Genomic DNA, 19400 nt, shown 5'->3' with positions numbered 1-19400 from the left:
GGGGGGGCGATGCTGACGCTTGAATGTTCATGGATTGACTTACTTTTGTTTTTTTAGGAATGTCGAGGTCTCTTTTAAATTAATCGCGGGTCTTTTAATGGATAACGATTTAGCTAATACGTACTCTTCTTCCATATCAGGACAGATGCTTGGCGGTAAAGCATACATACCTATAGTATTTTTTATTTGTATCAACAAATAAAGTATTAACATCTAAAAAAGGGGCATTGGATGAAGTGGAACTGGTGATGCTGATCTGAAGGAACTCCTCAACGACGCTTAGTTCCCACTTGGCGATTTGCCGTCTTCGTTATGTTTGTTAGGCAAATAGGTTTTCAAGGCAATTTTTTGTCAAGCTCGAGATCTGATAGTAGTTTCTATAAGGAATCGAGGGAACTCTTCACATGTTTAAGGCATACATATAATGATTTCTGTATTTTATTTAACAAATCAAGCATTTAAAAACCATACTAGCGTCCAGTAGAACTGACACAAGAGAACATCATGTTCTCGTTTGATTGTATTATTTTAGTTTTGGACACTTAGAGACCTTATACACCTCTAAGATTTTATTTTATTTTAAATTTTATTTTATTTTAAATTCAATTTTATTTTAATACCTATTTTAATGATTTGGACACTTAGAGACCTGTACATCTCTAAGTCAATTTAAATTTATAATTTAGTTTTATAGGTAGGCACTCCTTATGAATAATATGTAGTCGCGTTTATGTGGCGCTATGCCGTCTTTAATGTAACTTACAAGCACAAATGTAGTATCTCACAATTTTTTATTATATTTTTATTAATACAACCCGGCAGCTTGAACATGTCATGCTCGCTAAAAAGTCTTTACTTACGGTGGCGTCGTTGATCGGGTCGCCACTTTCCCGAATGAAGGTTGAGGGAGGCGATGGCTGAGATACACGTCATACTCGTGAACGGGTGCTGTTTGTGGAGACCGGTCTGTTTAAGCTTACACGGGGTACAGGTTATGTTAAAGTATGTAACTTTACTTTTGAGTGACATTAACGTGAGACACTTCATTCGGTTCTTGTCTGTTTTATTTTTTTTGTCTTTTAATTATTTATATAAGAATTCAAGCCTTGGCGACCCTCTACATCTCTAAGGATAATTTAATATATTTTTTATATTTTATCTCTGACACTTAGAGACTTATACATCTCTAAAGAATTTTAGTATTTTATGGTTTTATTTTTTTATCATAGTTTTTTTTGTGTAATTTGACATTTAGAGACAGTATACATCTCTAATAAAGTATTTATTATTTCATAGATTCGATATTTGTAATTGTTTTTTTTTTTTAATTTATTGTTTGTAAAAATGGACATGTAAAAGTGCCCCTGTGGCCTATTTGCTGAATAAATGTTTGATATTTGATATTTGATATTTGAAAAAGTGACATTTGATGAAGTGGAACTGCTGATGATGATCAGAATGGAACTCTTCAACGATGCATAAATAGTTCACGTTTGGCGATTTCTCCTCTTCACTGTGTTAGTTAAGCAAATTATATTTTCAAGACAAATTTTTGTAAAGTTCGAGTTCTGACGATGGGGTTCATGAGGAATCGAGGGAACTCTTCAAATGTTAAAGGCATATATATGGTGATTTACAGGGTTCGGACAAAAAGTGCGGATGACGTAAAAATGACGTAATCTTCTGATGTTTGAGTTTGTATTTAAACTTCCGTGTGACATGTAGTATTAATGAAGTAACAAAATAATCGTAAATAAATCCATGGAATTAATAATACATTTATGCATTTTTTTATGAAATTACGGAAGTTTTCATTTTGTAGTTGCACCCAGGGTATGTTTGCTGCTATCATAAAATTTGTAAGGTTCATATTAAATTCACTTTGCCCTTTTTTTCTACGTTTCCGACATGTTTGGTTGTCTCCAAATGTCTTTTAATATTGCTTACCTTCGTTGGTATATCTTGATTACAGCAAGAGCAGTATACGTGTTTGTCATGCACCTCCAAAAACGGAAAATTGCCACAATATTCGAGTAAAGATGACATTTTAGAGCGTTTTCTTATACATTAGTAAATATAAATTTTAGCTAAATATAATCGTGAAGATACAATAGCTAAACAATAACGAAGTCAATTTATTGTTCATCTGATTGACAATGTGTCAGTCAAAAACGTACCTACTCATTTCAAGTGGCGATATCGTTTAATAAAGAGGTTGATAAATGATAAGTGATAATTGTTTATGAAAATCAAAAATACTATTTGAAATCATCCTATGAGTGGTTTGACGTCATCCGCACTTTTTGTCCGACCCCTGGTGATTTACATTTGTAGGTGTGAAATAATTTATTTTAAATACAGTCGAATACCCTATTGCGGGTATCTTACCAGTCAACCATAGGACAAATCTGAAATGTGTCAACGTGGGTGCAGTGACAAAGAAAAAACATTTTACCCCCCTTTTCTACATAATTAGGCGTAAGACGTCGTCTTTTTAATTTCATTGTATGAAATCCAAAATCAACAATAATCTTTCTTTCACCGGTCTCACTCATTGAAGTCGGCTTTCTTTTTCTTAAAAATTATTGCATATGCTGTGTTGGTGATAACTACGGGAATTACATTAGGTTTTCTACGTGAAGTGATAAGGTCATTTTTAGGGTTCCGTAGTCAACTAGGAACCCTTATAGTTTCGCCATGTCCGTCTGTCTGTCTGTCTGTCCGAGGCTTTGCTCCGTGGTCGTTAGTGCTAGAAAGCTGAAATTCGGCATGGATATATAAATCAATAAAGCCGACAAAGTCGTACAATAAAATCTAAAAATTTAATTTTTTTGAGGGTACCTCCCCTACACGCAAAGTGGGGGTGATTTTTTTTTCTGCTTCCACCCTACAGTGTGGGGTATCGTTGGAAAGGGCTTTCAAAACTAATAGGGGTCTTCGACAAACATTTTTTGATAAAGTGAATATATTCGGAGATAATCGCTCCGAAAGAAAAAAAAATGTCCCCCCCTCTAACTTTTGAACCATAGGTCCAAAAAATATGAAAAAAATTGTGGAAGTAGAGCTTAAGAAAGACTTTAAATGAAAACTATAGCGGACATGATCAGTTTAGCTGTTTTTGAGTTATTGCAAAAAGTTTCCCCTTCATAGTAAAAAGACTTTAATTAGGTACTGATTATGCAATAATGCCTATTTGTTTAACTCGCGTTTCATCCCTTGGTTAACAATTTACTATACTTTAAGCTCCAGTTTAGCTTATTGTGACGGAAGAGTAACTACGGAACCCTACACTGAGCATGGCCCGACATGCTCTTGGCCGGTTTTATTATATGTTTCTTTGGTATAACATTTAACACGTAAAGTTTTCGTACTGTCAGTAAGTCACAAGTTTTATAAAGTTCAGTATAGTAGGAAAAGTGAACAGCTTTGAGTAAATGACCTTTACCAGTGCCTTCTGGGCCCTTTCAAGTTCAAGGTATTTAGTGTTTGTGGCTGGAGCCCGAGATCGGTATACAATATGTGAGAATTGATTGAGCCAGAGCAACATAAATTTAATTTAAAATAGTTCTGTAAAGACTGTGAAGGTTTCATATTTATCGTTTTATATTTACCAGTCGAGACTCAGTGAAGGAAAACATCGTGAAGAAATGGAACAGAACAGGGAACCCTATCTATCTGCCAAATTTTATCTTTAGACATAATTATGAGAAAGATTTGAAGTTCTTACTTTACTTATCGATCCAAGTCAAGTCTATATATATTGTGACAATATAACGTAAACGCATCTATTAACGACCCATCAAAAACCTTTAGGTACGAGTATTACCAATCTATTAAAGTAATACAAACAAACGCTTGTGAAACTGGCCACCAGATATGTTTTGGTGGCCAGTTTCACAAGCGTTTGTTCCTTGAGTATCGGGTACTTTTACTATAGTTTGAGAGGTATTTCGAAAAAAAAATAGGCCGATCAATCATTTACAACCAAAAAACATTAAATTAAAATAGGACGGTGCTAGCTTCATTACGTTTAGTTGTAGCACATATCAACGACGCGACCCATGAGTCGGTGTAATGACCACCACGTTATGTTTAGTTTTTCTTTATTTTATATTATCATATTATAACACCACAAGTATTTACATTATATTAATTAGTTTATGTATTGATAAAAAATATGTTAGAGCCAGTTACGATTATTGGTTACCATTTTAAAAAAAATAATAGGGTTGTTTCCAATTTTTTGAAACGCTTGTGATACGTTCTATATTAAACAAACGTTGCCCTAAAATTTAACTTTTACCCTAAAAATGGCTTTAAAAATGTTAAATTAACAAAATATATTTTGACCCATGCTTTCGCGCCCAAAACGCTCTTTGAAAATTGTATGACGTCACAGTTTACGGTTTGACACATAACTATGTACATACTAGAGTAAAGTAAGTATATAGGTTCATACACACGTAATACCAACGCCCCCCCGTTGTCTATTCTCAGTACAAAATTCGATACTCAAGCCGTAGCCATTTAGGTGGTGGGCAAGCTGTGTATGTGTGCGTGTGGGTTTTTAACCAACTAATAAAATATGTTTTCTGTAATAATTAAGTTATTATATATCACAAAGTATTCATTATCCATTAGCATTTCTATGATGTTATTTTTTAGTGCAGATATCGAAGCTTCAATTAATTGCCCACCATCAAAAACGCTACGGCTTGAGTATTAAATTTTGTAATGAGAACAGACAACGGCCTAATCGGCCTATTTGTTTAAAAAACCCTCAATAATAAAATAAAAAAACAAAACGGGGGGCCTACCGCAAAAACCGAAAATCTCTTTTACTCCTACTAAGACGTAATTAAAATGACAGAGAAAAATGCCCGCAATGTCGAACTTCGATTTTCGCGGTTATAGCCCAGTGTCAAATCGTGAGTTGTGACGTCATCAGAATCTTCAATGTCATTTCGACTTGGGTCACGTGACGTGTGTTAAAAGATATTTTAAATTCAATATTTACAAAAATATGCTCATTAGAGGTCCACTAAAGCTAGTTTAATATGTTCTTATAATTCATAAGAATTTATTGGGATACTATTCTTGTACACTCTAATTACTCATATTTTGTGAAATAAGAATTGAGACGCCATTTACAACACACTTTTATATTACATTTTAACGCGTATACATGTTCATTCGATAAAGAATATTGCAAAAAAAAATAAAAAGCTTGACAATCCGCCGCCGCTTATATAGGTCGCTGGGAACTCGTAACGCGCGATGTATGCAGAGCAGCGCCATCTACCATGAAATTGAGTAAACTTTCTTGCTTGCCGCAACAATTCTGCTCTAAGATTTGTAGATGAAACAACCCTATTCCCGCTAAGATTTATAAACAAATAATATATAAGTGGCATTGTCTTCGGATTGAGGTTTAAGTGTTAGGTAAAGTAGGTACTAAAGTAATAGTATTACACTGACGATAACATTAGTAGTTACAGTGCTGACAAGATTCAAACATATAACATTCAAAAAGCGAAACGAGGGACTACACATATATAATGTTAAATATAAGACTAAGTTTATATTGGGTCAAAAGTGCCTAGTTAAATTAAGATGAACTAAATGAAGTACATAATGCTTCATAACAGTAAATTTACTTTAAGTTTGAAATTTGTACGACTATTGTTAAAAATGTCAACCGAGACTAGGTCGTTATTGTACATTTGACACATTCTGCGAAGCGGAGCACGAACTCCAGCGTTACTCGACGCAGCAGGCACCGCAAACAGGGATGCAGTTCGTGTTCTATAGGTTGGATCACGGAAACCAATATGTTCTAGCAGTTCGGGACAGTTATAATGACCCCTACATATATTGAATAAGGCAATAGCGTCTTGTGCGTTACGTCTGCTAGTCAGACTCTTAAGTTTGTACCGTTCAAGGAGCTTGTCGTATGACAATGGGGCATGGACCATTTTATAATGAAGAGCTCTCAGGGATCGTTTTTGGACAGCTTCAATCGCGATTTTGTAGATTGTGTAATGGGGGTTCCAAACTTGTGATGCATATTCAAGGTAGGGACGGACTAAGGAATTATATAACAACAAGTAAGATGAGCATTTTCTTAGAGATTTGGCTGCCCTAAGAACGAACCCCAGCATTTGATATGCTTTGGTTGTAATTTTATGGACGTGTTGATCGAGAGTAAGCTTTTCATCTAGTGTAACCCCCAGACCCCAGATCCTTAACATGATTTACTCTTTGTTAATATTTTATATTTGTTTTTTGTAAAAGTTATATGTACGCACTTATCGTAGGCGAAATATAGTTTGTTGGTTAGACAGTAGGCGTGGAAGCGGTTCAGATCATCCTGAATAAGTTTGCAATCGCTTTGGTCATTCACAGCCTTGTAAATTTTCAAATCGTCTGCAAACAAAGCAAAGTTGCAGTTCAAAAAGCATTTATTAATGTCGTTAATGAACAAAGCATATAGCAACGGTCCTAGTATAGATCCTTGGATTGCACCAGATGGCACCAGGGATGCTCGAGATTAAAAGCAAATTTTTTGTGTGCGATTATCCAGGTACGAAGCGAACTACCTTAGCACCCTTGATGCCATTATACGCTAGCTTACGCAGTAACAAGACATGATCGACCTTGTCAAAAGCTTTACGGAAGTCCGTGTAGACCACGTCAACCTGAGACCGCTTGTCCATGGAGGTAAAAAGAAAGTTCGTATACACAAGAAGATTCGTGACTGTCGATTTTTATTTCATAAAGCCATGTTGTTGTGGTATAATGTTATTTTGAACCAGTGGATAGATCACATCATGAATTAGGGACTCTAGCAGTTTGGAGATACAAGATTGTATGGAGATCGGCCTGTAGCTCTTTATTAGGGGATTTAGATCCGGATTTGTGAATAGGAGTTACATAGGATATTTTCCAGCATTCTGGAAGTATTCCATCTATAAGGCATTTATTGAATAAAATCACTAGAGGGTGTATTATTGCTGGGGATGTATGTATGAGAAAATGAGGGCTAATTTTATCAGGGCCCGGGCCTTTGTTGGCGTCCAGTTGTCGAAGCTTGCGCTTAATATCTGAGCCACGTATGTGTATGCCGGGGATAATATTAGCATCCGGTGAACATGGGAGGTCGCCGTATTTGGATATATTATATTTACTTTTAGTTTCGAATACTGAACGAAAAAACGTCGAAAATTATATTATTTGGGGTGCTGGCAGATATATTGTCCAAAGACATAGTGTGCGGGTAGTTTGATTTAGATTTTTTAAGGATGAGATATATGTCCAAAATGATTTAATATTAGTCTTCATCGCGTTTTCAGTGTTATCGGTATAATTACGGAAGCAGGTTGTCATCATATTTTTGCAGCGTGTCCTTAACAGAGAGAATTCTCTATAATCCCTAAGACACTGGTACGTCTTCCACTTTAGCCAAACCTTTTCCTTTCGTTTAAGTGTTTTAATGAGTGCATGGGAAAACCATTTGGGGTAAGCCAGGTTTTTATTTTTACAGAGAGGGACATTCCATTCAATTATTTTATTAATTATGTTATAAAATTTAGTGACAGCGTCATTTGTTTGTATTGCATTTAATTCAGCCGACCAGTTTATGTTATTTATTTCGTTAATGATTTTCGGGTAATTAGCTTTGTAAAAGTTATATTTTGGAACGTTTGTTGAGGACAGTGTGGGAGCAAGTGCCAGACTAATATTGAATTGAAAGGGTGGATGGTGTAGGTATATCAATATTACATAAAACTACATCGGGAGGGGAGACGTGACAAGCCATATTTGAAAATAGCAGGTCTAGTGTTCTATTATTCTGGTTAGTCAGAAAATTGTATTGTAGCAGGCCTAGGAGATTACTAGTATCAAGTAAGTATTTAGCGGCTTCGCTAGGGGTAGACAGTAGCTGAGCCCTAGCCGAACCCTGGACGTCAATCCATGTTAAATCAGGTAAATTATAGTCCCCCACTATGCACATTTTACTATCATGCTCTAAATCGCATATTCTTTCGAGTTTTTTGAAATGTTCAAAGTAATATATCTTTATAAGAAGCGGGAGGGATATAAACAACACATATAATCAATTTAAAGTTAGCGGTAGGTAACACTAGAAAGAGATCCTCGGCGCCTTTTGACTCCCAATTCGTGTATCGGGTCGCCTGTATGGATTTCCGCACTCCAATGTCTCCAATAAGTAAGTACCCCACCACCGTCCTTTTTACGGTGGGTACAGAGGTCGCGGTCCCACCGGTGAATAACGTAGTAACTACCTAGTACCTCGTCGTCTAGTATGCCAGATTTTAACCATGTCTCGGTTAAAGTAATTTCTGATAATAAGTGCGCGGTGGGTTTCGCGTAGCTGGGACCCTCGAAATGACACAACAGCATAGATAGGGTACGATAGGTATAAGTTATTTGTGGTGAACATTAAAAGTATATTTATACATATTTAGATAGCAATAATCCATAGGTAGTATTAAATTCAATCTATGTAACATTTTTGGTATGAATGGTTCATTATTACAGTATTTAGTAGCGGCCAGTGTGGTAATATTTATGCTATACTTAAATCTATCGTAACTAACATTAATTAGGAAGCTTCTGGGCAAAACAACAAACACAGGTGAATGTAAATAGACACGTCACAAACGATCAAGATCTGTATCCACCTGTAGTTTTTGTTTTTCCTTATTTCACGGGCCTTGGCGTATAGCATTTTGGTTTTTAAAGTTAAATGTTCGTTAATATATATGTATATGGGAGATGCGCCCGCCAGCGTCTCAGCTGCTGACGAAGCATCGCTGCAATAGGGTTGTTTCCAATTTTTTGAAACGTTTGTAATACATTCTATATTAACCAAACGTTGCCCTAAAATTGAACTTTTACCCTAAAAACGGCTTTAAGTATGTTAAATTAACAAAATATGTTTTGACCCATGCTTTCGCGCCCAAAACGCTCTTTGAAAATTGTATGACGTCACAGTTTACGGTTTGATACAACTATGTACATACCAAAGAGTAAAGTAATTATATAGGTGCTATTCTCAGTGCAGAATTTGATACTCAAGCCGTAGCCATTTGGGTGGTGGGCAAGCTGTGTATGCGTGCGTGTGGGTTTTTAACCAGCTAATAAAATATGTTTTCTGTAATAAGGAGTTTTTATATTTCATAAAGTATTTATTGTCCATTAGCATTTCTATGATGTTAATATATAGTGCAGATATCGAAGCTTCAATTAATTGCCCACCACCAAAATGGCTACGGCTTGAGTATTAAATTTTGTGCGAGAACAAACCTATATACTTACTTTACTCTTTGGAACAGAAAACAGAAAGCCTACCGCAAAAACCGAAAATCGTATATTGTGGGGATCTTCTTCTTTTAGTCCTACTAAGACGTAATTAGACTGACAGACAAAAATGGCCGCAATGACGAACTTCGATTTTCGCGGTTATAGCCCAGTGTCAAACCGTGAGTTGTGACGTCATCAGAATCTTCAATGTCGTTTCGGCTTCGGTCACGTGACGTGTGTTAAAAGATATTTTAAATTCAATATTTACTAAAATATGCTCATTAGAGGTCCACTAAAGGTAGTTTAACATTTTCTTATAATCCAGAAGAATTTATTGGGATACTATTCAGCCCTAAGATTTGTAGATGGAAACAACTCTATTCCCGCTAAGATTTATACTAGTAGATTATTTTGTAGCCAAATTACTGATTTGTCGAAAGAAATGTATTCCAAATGTTGTATGTGATAATATTCTACCAAGTAAAACATTGTCATAATGAAAGTTTGACAAATGTTGGTTGCCAAATTGAATCATCCGCGAAAAGTTGGTTGGCAAGTGAAATTCGGTCAATAAAACTTCGGCAAAAAGGTGACGAAATAACACCAAAGTTTTATTTCATGAGTAAGTAACTATCGCGCTACCGGAAGATATAACTGTGTTTATTTACAGTGTACCGGCTACACAGCGATAAAGATATGGAATGCAAGAAAGCTAATGACTTGTTGTCCTGCTTTAGTGGAGAAATGAGAATGGTACGTAGCTAAGTTAGAGTAAAACCCGCTTTATACTTTGAACCTCACGCCACGGCTATTCGTTTGCGACGCGTCATTGTAAACCTTATTAGAACCTTAATTACTAATTAGTGTGACGAAAGACATTATGTAACGTGGGAGCTACTTATCTCAATTGCAGACTCGAGTCATAAATAAATACCATTAGTACATGTAAAATAAACAATTTGGCGGTAAAATATGTACATAAAATAAACTTTGTTTTTTATCTTTATATTGGCAATAGAAATGAGGATCTGCAGTTTTCCCTTATCACAATGTTTCTAATTATATGTTGTAATTTCACACCACACACACTTCTCAACGCACCCATTTCCACTGCATTCACTTGACTCACATGCCTTTTCTGCCATACCCAACTTTCGCTACCATACATAAGTGTGGGCACCAACACCTCTCTATGCACAGCCAACCGTGACTTGTGACACCTTCTGGCTCCTCATAGAACGCGTGCCTACAGTATCGCACAGGAACTCTCCCATCGTTAGGGCGCTTAACGCCTTAAACTCATTTAAAGTTGATCGGAAATCAGAAAACAGTAGATAGATAGATAGATCATTTATTGATAAATTAAAAAAAAATACATGTAATTTTTGCTAATTGTTTATTCTATACTATATATTAGGTAACATCATACAATTACAATATTTTTTTTTTTATTTTATTGATAAAAATGTTTACATATGACATTACAGTTGAACCAATGCGTCACGAAACTTAGACTAACAGCAATAATAATTATAAGCATTAACAATTATAAAACAATAATGACACATTGACAAATTAAATTGGAACAGTTGAGCACCTAGCATCCATCGCCTCACAGAATCTCAAGCATTCTCTATATACTATATATCACAGGTACATCAGATTTAACGATTGTGTAGATGGGTCATGGGCTTGTAGCAGTTAACGAATTCGTCCATAACAGTGTAATTAATGCACACTCGTTGATGTACTTAACTGGTTTACTAATAACAATTTGCTTCTTAATGCTAAGAAAACCAAATGTATTCGATTTTCTTTGCCGAATGTTAAACCAGTCGAGACTAAGATACTTTTGAATAATTAATGCTTAGAGATGGTAGATAAAGCACTGTTTCTTGGCTTAACATTGGACAAAAATCTACAATAAAGTCCTCATTTAAGAACGCTAACAAACAAATTAAGTTCGGCCGCTAACGCTGTTAGGAGAATCAGGCAATTGACCTATGTTGAGACAGCTCGCCTTGTTTATTATAGTTATTTTCATAGTATAATGTCATATGGTATTCTGGTTTGGGGCAAAGCAGCTGACATACAGACTATATTTGTCTTGCAAAAGAGAGCCCTTCGTTCTATAATATATAACATAAGATCACGTGAATCATTAAGAGAACTGTTCAAAGAAATTAATATTTTAACTGTAGCTTCCTAATACATCTATGATAGTATTATTTATGTTGTTAAGAATATAGACTCCTTCACTAAGAATTCTGATGTCCTGAGGTGAGAAATAAAAATAAGCTTTCTATCAGAAAATTTCGTGTCAGCATAGCACAAAAGTCATTCGTTGGGCAATGCTTTCATTTTTATAACTAGTTACCTGACGATGCTTTAAGATTACCCTTGCCAGCTCTTAAGAATTACTTAAAAAAGTCATTGATGTTAAAGGCTTATTACATAGTCGAGAACTACTTGACAGACAAACATGCATAGTCCAAACCAGAAACTGTGAAAACAAGTAGCAATTAAAATCATTATATTATGTGTAGAGTTATAGGTGACACAGCTTAGGTAAGAAAGCACATCAAATATTTTATGCAGGTATAGCAATCAGTCAGATTTATATAATGTAAATTCCCATTTATTTATTAATTTCATATTTACAAGCTTTATATTAACGTGCAATGTACCTATTTATGTACGGGTCAAATCTTGCAAGTTAAATTTGACCCACTTCTCAACTTCCAATGAAGCTGAAAATTTGCATACATATGTAAGTTGGGTGACAATGCAATATTATGGTACTATCGAGCTGATATGATGATGGAGACAGGAGGTGGCCATAGGAACTCTATGATAAAACAACGCAACCTAATTGTGTTTGGAGTTTTTAGAATTGTCTCGATCAGTATTAGTTGACAGAGGGGGAAAGTACAGTCAGCGATAAAAACTTGTACCAAAAACTTATTCTTTTCGTTTTGTAAGAATTCGATATGTTTTCTGAAAGAGCTACGTAGGTATTTGTATGATTTGATATGACGTATATATATTTTAATCAAATTTCTGTAAAGAAAAGTCTACTCTATGTAATTAAATGATTTCTATATTAATCTAAATTGTATTTTTTTCTTATTTAATGCATGTTAATTATAAAATATTTTTCTATAAAACTTATAAACTAAACTAAATTATAACCATCGAAATTAATAATAAATAGAAAAAAAAAACTCGGCAAGGTGCCGTAGATGCTGGCAGCATTACCCCGCTGGATTGCAATACTAATGCGCTGTGCGAGGAAGCTGCCAGCCCTACGGTCCCCAGTCGCATCCACAAGCCTCTTTGACAAAGCCGGCCAAGTGTTTCCACACCAAAAGGGGTAAAACTATATAAAATGTAAAGTATTTATTAATAAAGGACTAAAATAATAAAATACAAGACATAAATAATTATGTCTATATTATGTCTGTTGTTATTATTATTATATAAAATGTATAAAATGTTTTGAAAAGATGTGTCCCGCCGAGTTTCTTGCCGGTCCATATTGGGACACCCCCCTCCAATTGAGGGGGGATTTAAATCTTCTCGGGTCAGAGGTGTAGGGTTAGAGCCGGTGTAGCTTTATTTGACGTTCATAAGCGCATTGTAATATGCCTACTTTAATAATAAACTATTTTTATCTTTATTTTTCTGTAATGGGCACCAGAGAGTGATTTGTTTGCAAGTCAGTGGACGGATGTGTTTCGTATGTGCTTGAGGCAGGGCTCGGAACCGGTTTATTTTTAAATCCAAAATAGGCCAATATGTTTAATTATTTTATACTCTTTACGTAGGACTGGATCATGTGTTTAGGCAACAACTTCGCATTATTAGATAGTCCCATTAAAAATGAAATAATAAACCAAAGAACGAAAAAGAACGTAATAATACCGGTATTTTTGCAGGAGAAAAGTGCTAGATTTAATGTTCCTTTATAAATTGGTTAATAGTACGGGGCTGGATTGTCCAGAACTGTTAAGTAAAATTAAAATAACTGTTCCTGCTAAGCTACCTCGTCCTGGTTTGTATAAGCTGTTTAGAATTCCATTTGGGAAAACAAATTTAGGTCGTAACTCTGCCCTTTTAAGAATGGCAAAATTATACAATCATATCCCTGGCTCTGCGGGAGTTGACATATTCAACGATAGACCAGAACAGTTTAAAAGAAAGGTGATGAAATATGTTGGCTCACTGGATATCACAAAGTAATTCGCCACAGATTCACAGATGACTTAAAAAAAATTAATAAAATATTTATATAAAATATTTGTATATAAGTAGTTAATAATTGTTATCAACTGTTTACTCGTACCATCATCCTAGTTGTACGAATAGCATTAGTTAATGTAATGTACTGGTACTAATTAATTTAACCGTAAGATTACTGCATGTTCACTGGTAGAAGACACTTATATAAGATGTGGTTACCTATAATTAGATAAGCATCAGTCCTGATTGTCATATAGATTTAAGAGCATGTAAGATGTATTATCTGTTGGTAATCCTAAATAAAAAAAAAATAAAAAAATTGTATGAAGAATAAACCGGTTCCGAGCCTTGGCTTGAGGTGATGAATGGTAGTTGAATATTATTTAATATCTTTTAAACTGTACAGTGCTTTAGGTTATAATCGTTATGCTGTATAACTTTTTTGTAATAATAAATAAATAAATAAAAGAGTTTAGTGCCGCATTCACTCTCCTTTCAGTGTCTTTATCATGCTTACCGTCTCTAGTGAACAAGGTTGCCAGTTACACAAACTCTTTCTTGACCAATCGAAACAGTTAGTCATATTTTTCCCTTTTCATATACCATTTATTTCGTCTTACTTACATTTATTTTCATTTCCTTCCTTTCAAAAGATAATAACAATATGAAAACAACAGATTTATATAGAATAGAATTATGTACGGTAGGTACGGTGAGTAAGGTTGCCAGAGCTCAACGAAGGGGGGTGGGTTTAGGGCCGGCAACGCGTATGTAACTCTTCTGGAGTTGCAGGCGTACATAGGCTACGGAGACTGCTTACCATCAGGCAGGCCGTATGCTTGTTTGCCACCGACGTAGTATAAAAAAAATGTACACACAAACTGAAAATTACCTGCTACGTAGGCAGACACTACCGATTAGGCTAGGTTGTCTTTTGGTTACTCTTTAACAGATGAACCAATTGAAAGAAAATTTGGTATGGTGATACTTTGAATCTCAGGAAAAGACATAGAATGGTTTTTATTACAGAAATCATCCCTTAAATGAGGTGAAACATCTGAAAAGAAGGTTGAATTAAGAGGAAATAATAGCTTTGAGATCCTAACCGAACGTACATAAATTTTTGATGAAATTTCTATTTCGGGATTCTAGAAAACCACCAACTGACTGAATCACTTTGGTACGAAATTATGGTGAATATTTTGACGCTTGGAAAACCTTTATATTACAACTTATTAGTATTTTCTTAGAATTTGGGGATCTTTTACATTTCCAAATTTAATGGACTATTATAAATAAATAAATATTATAGGACATTATTACACAAATTGACTAAGTCCCACAGTAAGCTCAATAAGGCTTGTGTTGAGGGTACTTAGAGAACGACATATATAATATATAAATAATTATAAATACTTCAATACATAGAAAACACCCATGACTCAGGAACAAATATCCATCACACGAATAAATGCCCTTACCAGGATTTGAACCCGGGACCATCGGCTTCATAGGCAGGGTCACTACCCACTAGGCCAGACCGGTCGTCAAAAAACCAAAAAAAATTACCACCAAAAAAAAAACAAAATTATTCCAAAAGACTATACATCTCTGTTATTGTGTAGTATAGGTAGATATGTATTTTAAGATTATTATGTGTTAATTTTGTTTGTTTCTTTTCAGATTCATTACGATACGTATTCGGGTTCGTATTCGTATGCGTTTCCGTATCCGGCGTCGAATTGGTAAGTTATTCTATGCAGACGGAGTCTGGAGCAGAAGCTATACTTCTTTGTTTTTTGAGCATAAAGAAAGATAAATCTTAATGTGTCTTTTTATTGAAAAACTCTTTAAAAAATATGCCTATTTTGAAACCAAAAGGATGTAAACGATTATATATATATACCATATAACTGTAATACATTTCCAGACGAAAGAAGTTTTCCTTCTTTCTAATGCTTAAAAAATCGGCCAAGAGCATGTCGGGCCATGCTCAGTGCAGGATTCCGTAGTTACTATTTTGTCAGAATAGGCTAAACAGGGACTAATAGTATAGTCTTACTGGTTATGTAGTTTTTTTTACCAAAAAACTGCATTTTGAGATGGAAGCAAGCCACTTTGCACGATATTAGTGGAGACCCATAAAACGATTTTTTTCGTCTCTTAGGAGTCGAGGTAAAGCGAGGTCTGTTAAAAACAGATAAAAAATCTACAAGTTTCACAGATCATCAGATTCTATGTAAAAAAATATAGACAAAATATTTTTAAAGGACACGCTTTACTTTTCAAATAGTGTGTTCCACGTTGGAATTTTATTTTTTTGATACTTTTTTTTTAATCCTGCAAGCTGTCTATCTTTGACATTTAGCTGGAGAGTACGTATTTTTTTGAGGTCGTGCGTGGTGCGATATCCTTTGATACGCCCATCAGTTTAAAAAAGATCATATATATATTTTAGATTAAGGTCTTGAGGTGCTCTTCTCTTCAGCCTTGTAAAAGTTGTATTAGGTAGTTCCTTCATCAGGTTTCTCGCGAGTAAGTTTGGGTGGTTCTCCAAATCTCCATTCTTTTACTATATTTGTCTAATGTGTCTGACACTTCTTGGTTTATTGTTTTTATTTGGAGATCTCGATGTAATTTCTCGTTTTCGATGTACCATGGGGCTTTATTGATAATTCGTAGTATTCTTGATTGGAAGCGCTGTAGTATTCCTAGATTGGATTTTGCGGCTGTTCCCCACAACTGGATGCCATAAGTCCATATAGGTTTTAGTATACACTTATAAAGTAGGAGCTTATTATTTAGGCTTAGTTGGGATTTGCGTTCTAAAAGCCAGTACATCTTACGCAGCTGTTGGCCCAGAGCTTTTCGTTTTGTAAATATGTGTTTTGTCCATGTTAGCCTTCTGTCCAAATAGATTCCTAGGTATCGAACGTGGTCTGATTGAGGTATACATATGTTATTAAGTTTTACTTCCGGGCACGTTTCACGTCTGAGCGTAAATGTTACTTGCACTGATTTTGTCTCATTTGCTTTAATTTTCCAGTCTTTAAGCCATTCTGAAATATCGTCCAGACTATTTTGAAGTTTCCCTGAAACTCCGGCGGGTGTGTCGGCTACTGCTATTACTGCTAATATAGCAGTGTCGTCGGCGAAAGTTCCTGTCAGAACATTTTCGGCGCTTGGGAGATCCGAGGTGTATATGAGGTAAAGTAATGGGCCCATGACACTTCCTTGCGGCACACCGGCTTTTATCCCATGTAGGTTTGTCGTGCTACTGCCATAGCTTACATAAAAGTGTCGTTCGTTAAGGTACGAAGTGATAAAGTGATAATAATGAATTGGAAGGCTTTTTAATATTTTGAATAAGAGTCCTTGATGCCAAACACGGTCGAATGCTTGGGATATGTCCAAAAACGCTGATGAAACAAAGTTTTTGTTCAAACGCAAAGTTTATTTGTTCCACTAACCTGTGAACCTGCTCCACAGTACCATGGCCTTGCCGGAATCCGAATTGATTAAGCGGAATCAAGTTAGTCTTTGTGACTTCTACTTTTATTCTTTTCATGAACAATATTTCTAAAACTTTCGAAGGTATTGGTAGCAGGCTAATCGGACGGTAAGATCTTACTTCTGTAGGTTCTTTGCCAGGTTTTGGAATTAAAATTATTTGAGCTACTTTCCATTGTGGAGGGACAAAGTTTCTCCAGAGCGCGGCATTGTAGATGTGAGTTAGGAATCTGATTCAAATTTACGGTATTTCTCTGAGGATTTTGGCAGTAATGAGATGTTAAGGCTTTTGAACGCGTCGATGACTTCTGCGTATGTCTGCAGTCATGTGTTGATAACTTTATAACCAACTTGCCCTCTCCCCAAGACATATCAACAGATGTTGAACATAATGGGTTAGCAGTTAAATTCAGAAAAAGCAGGTAATGGCGATCAAACTGTAATAGAGAAAAGATACCTAAACAAAAAATCTGAGGAGTCGTTTAGAAGTAGGTTAGCAGACATATGTTGGACAAATTTGGATATAAACGGGTTTCTTCGTAAAATATCGGAAGAATTTCATCTCAATTTCATTTTAAAGAAGAAGAAAGTCAATAATAAAGATCAAAAGAAATTAAAATGGATCACAAAAGGTGTAAAGATATCTAGTAAAATGAAAAGAGTATTAAACAAAACATACTGCGACTCTTCTATTTTAGCATACCGTGATAAATACATAAATTTATACAGAAAAGTTATTCGACATGCAAAAAAAATTGCTGTACAACGGGATATATATGAAACAGGAGGATCGATTAAAGGTATTTGGAATGTTATTAATAGGCATAGAAATAAATCAACTGGCACGAAACAAAATAAACTATTATTTAAAGTCGATAGCAATATTATACATAAACCCCATCATCATCATCATCATCGTCTCCTAGCCGTTTTCGGCCACAGCAACTGCTTTCTACCGCTGAAAGTGTCGCTGGTGCGCTCTCAGGTGACTGACGTAGTCAATCTTAGCAGCGAATGTGCGGCCACATTCGCTGCAGGTCAGCACCCCTCCGACGTAATTATATTTTATGGCCATAGGTGGTCTGGCCTTTAGCTCGTCACGCTTATCGTCAAGTTCTGTGCGTCGCCTGGCTTCGAATTCACGCACCTGCATCTGCACAATATGCCTCCACTGTGGACGGTCACTAGCTAGACTCTCCCATGTCGTTGGCTCTATATGAGCTCTCTTCATATGCCGCTTCAACACATCTTTGAACCGCAGAAACTGGCCGCCCAACATAAACCCCAAGATGTTGCTGAATTATTATCTGATCAGTTTGATTGCAGTAAAACGTCAAGTACAGGTAATTTGCCCTCCGCAATCAACTTCTTACAACACCACAATGAAATCTGCTATAACGATATGCTGTGGTGGCCGATTACACAGTTTGAAGTTACAAAGTCCGTGCAAGCCATGGAAAATACAAAATCCTATGGCGTTGATGAAATGCCAATTTTTGTTATTAAACAGACTATCGATCTTCTCTCAGAACCTGTAGCACAGTTTTTTAACCAATGTTATGATGAATCTATCTTCCCTGATCAGTTAAAAGTAGCCAAAGTTGTGCCTGCATACAAAAAAGGCCAAAAAACAGATCCGAAAAACTACAGACCCATATCACTTCTTCCAGTTTTGTCAAAAAATTTCGAAAAGCTTATTAAAACCCGCCTTCTGCAACACCTACAATACAATAGCATAATTAATCCAAGGCAATTTGGCTTCCAAAAGAACATAGGCACTATAGATGCTATTAATTACTTGATTGATGATGTCATATCAAAAATCCACAATAAAAAGAGAGTAGTAGGCTTATTTTTAGACCTTAGTTCTGCCTTTGACACAGTAGACCATGATCTGCTACTGAAATAACTGGATTTTTATGGAGTGAGGGGCAAAGCTTACGGACTCTTACGTAATTATCTTGAAAACCGTATCCAGTACGTAGAAATAAAAGATATAAAAAATGGTTGCGTAAAATCCTTTAAGTCTGCACCAGTGAAAATAAGACGAGGTGTGCCGCAGGGGTCCATCTTAGGTCCTGTATTTTTCATTATGTTTACAAATGATCTTGTCAGATTTATCTCAAATGTAGTACCAAATTGCAACTTAATAATGTATGCTGATGATACGAATGCAATGATTCATGCTGATCACATAATAGAGCTCAATGAATTAGTCAATCTTGCATTATCTTCATTTTACGAATGGTTTACTCTTAATAATCTATGCCTAAATACCGATAAGACTCAAATAATGCTATTTAATCAAAACACTAAAAAAA

The 19400-nt window shown here is 35.5% G+C and overlaps 1 protein-coding gene across 2 annotated transcripts in view; it reads left to right on the top strand.

Moving 5' to 3' along the window:
- LOC133531757 (uncharacterized) overlaps positions 1 to 15395 on the top strand; it is a 30177-nt gene extending 14782 nt beyond the window's left edge. For both annotated transcript variants that reach the window (XM_061870144.1, XM_061870143.1), the window contains exons 4-5: positions 9998 to 10080; positions 15253 to 15395. In XM_061870144.1, coding sequence (XP_061726128.1) covers positions 9998 to 10080; positions 15253 to 15318 — 149 coding nt within the window. In that variant the 3' untranslated portion in view covers positions 15319 to 15395. The remainder of the gene's footprint in view (positions 1 to 9997; positions 10081 to 15252) is intronic.
- The last annotated feature ends 4005 nt before the right edge of the window (positions 15396 to 19400 follow it).

This window comes from Cydia pomonella, chromosome 25, assembly GCF_033807575.1.
Source record: "Cydia pomonella isolate Wapato2018A chromosome 25, ilCydPomo1, whole genome shotgun sequence".
In the NCBI taxonomy this organism is placed as follows: domain Eukaryota; kingdom Metazoa; phylum Arthropoda; class Insecta; order Lepidoptera; family Tortricidae; genus Cydia; species Cydia pomonella.
This window is presented reverse-complemented; position numbering and strand designations above follow the sequence as displayed.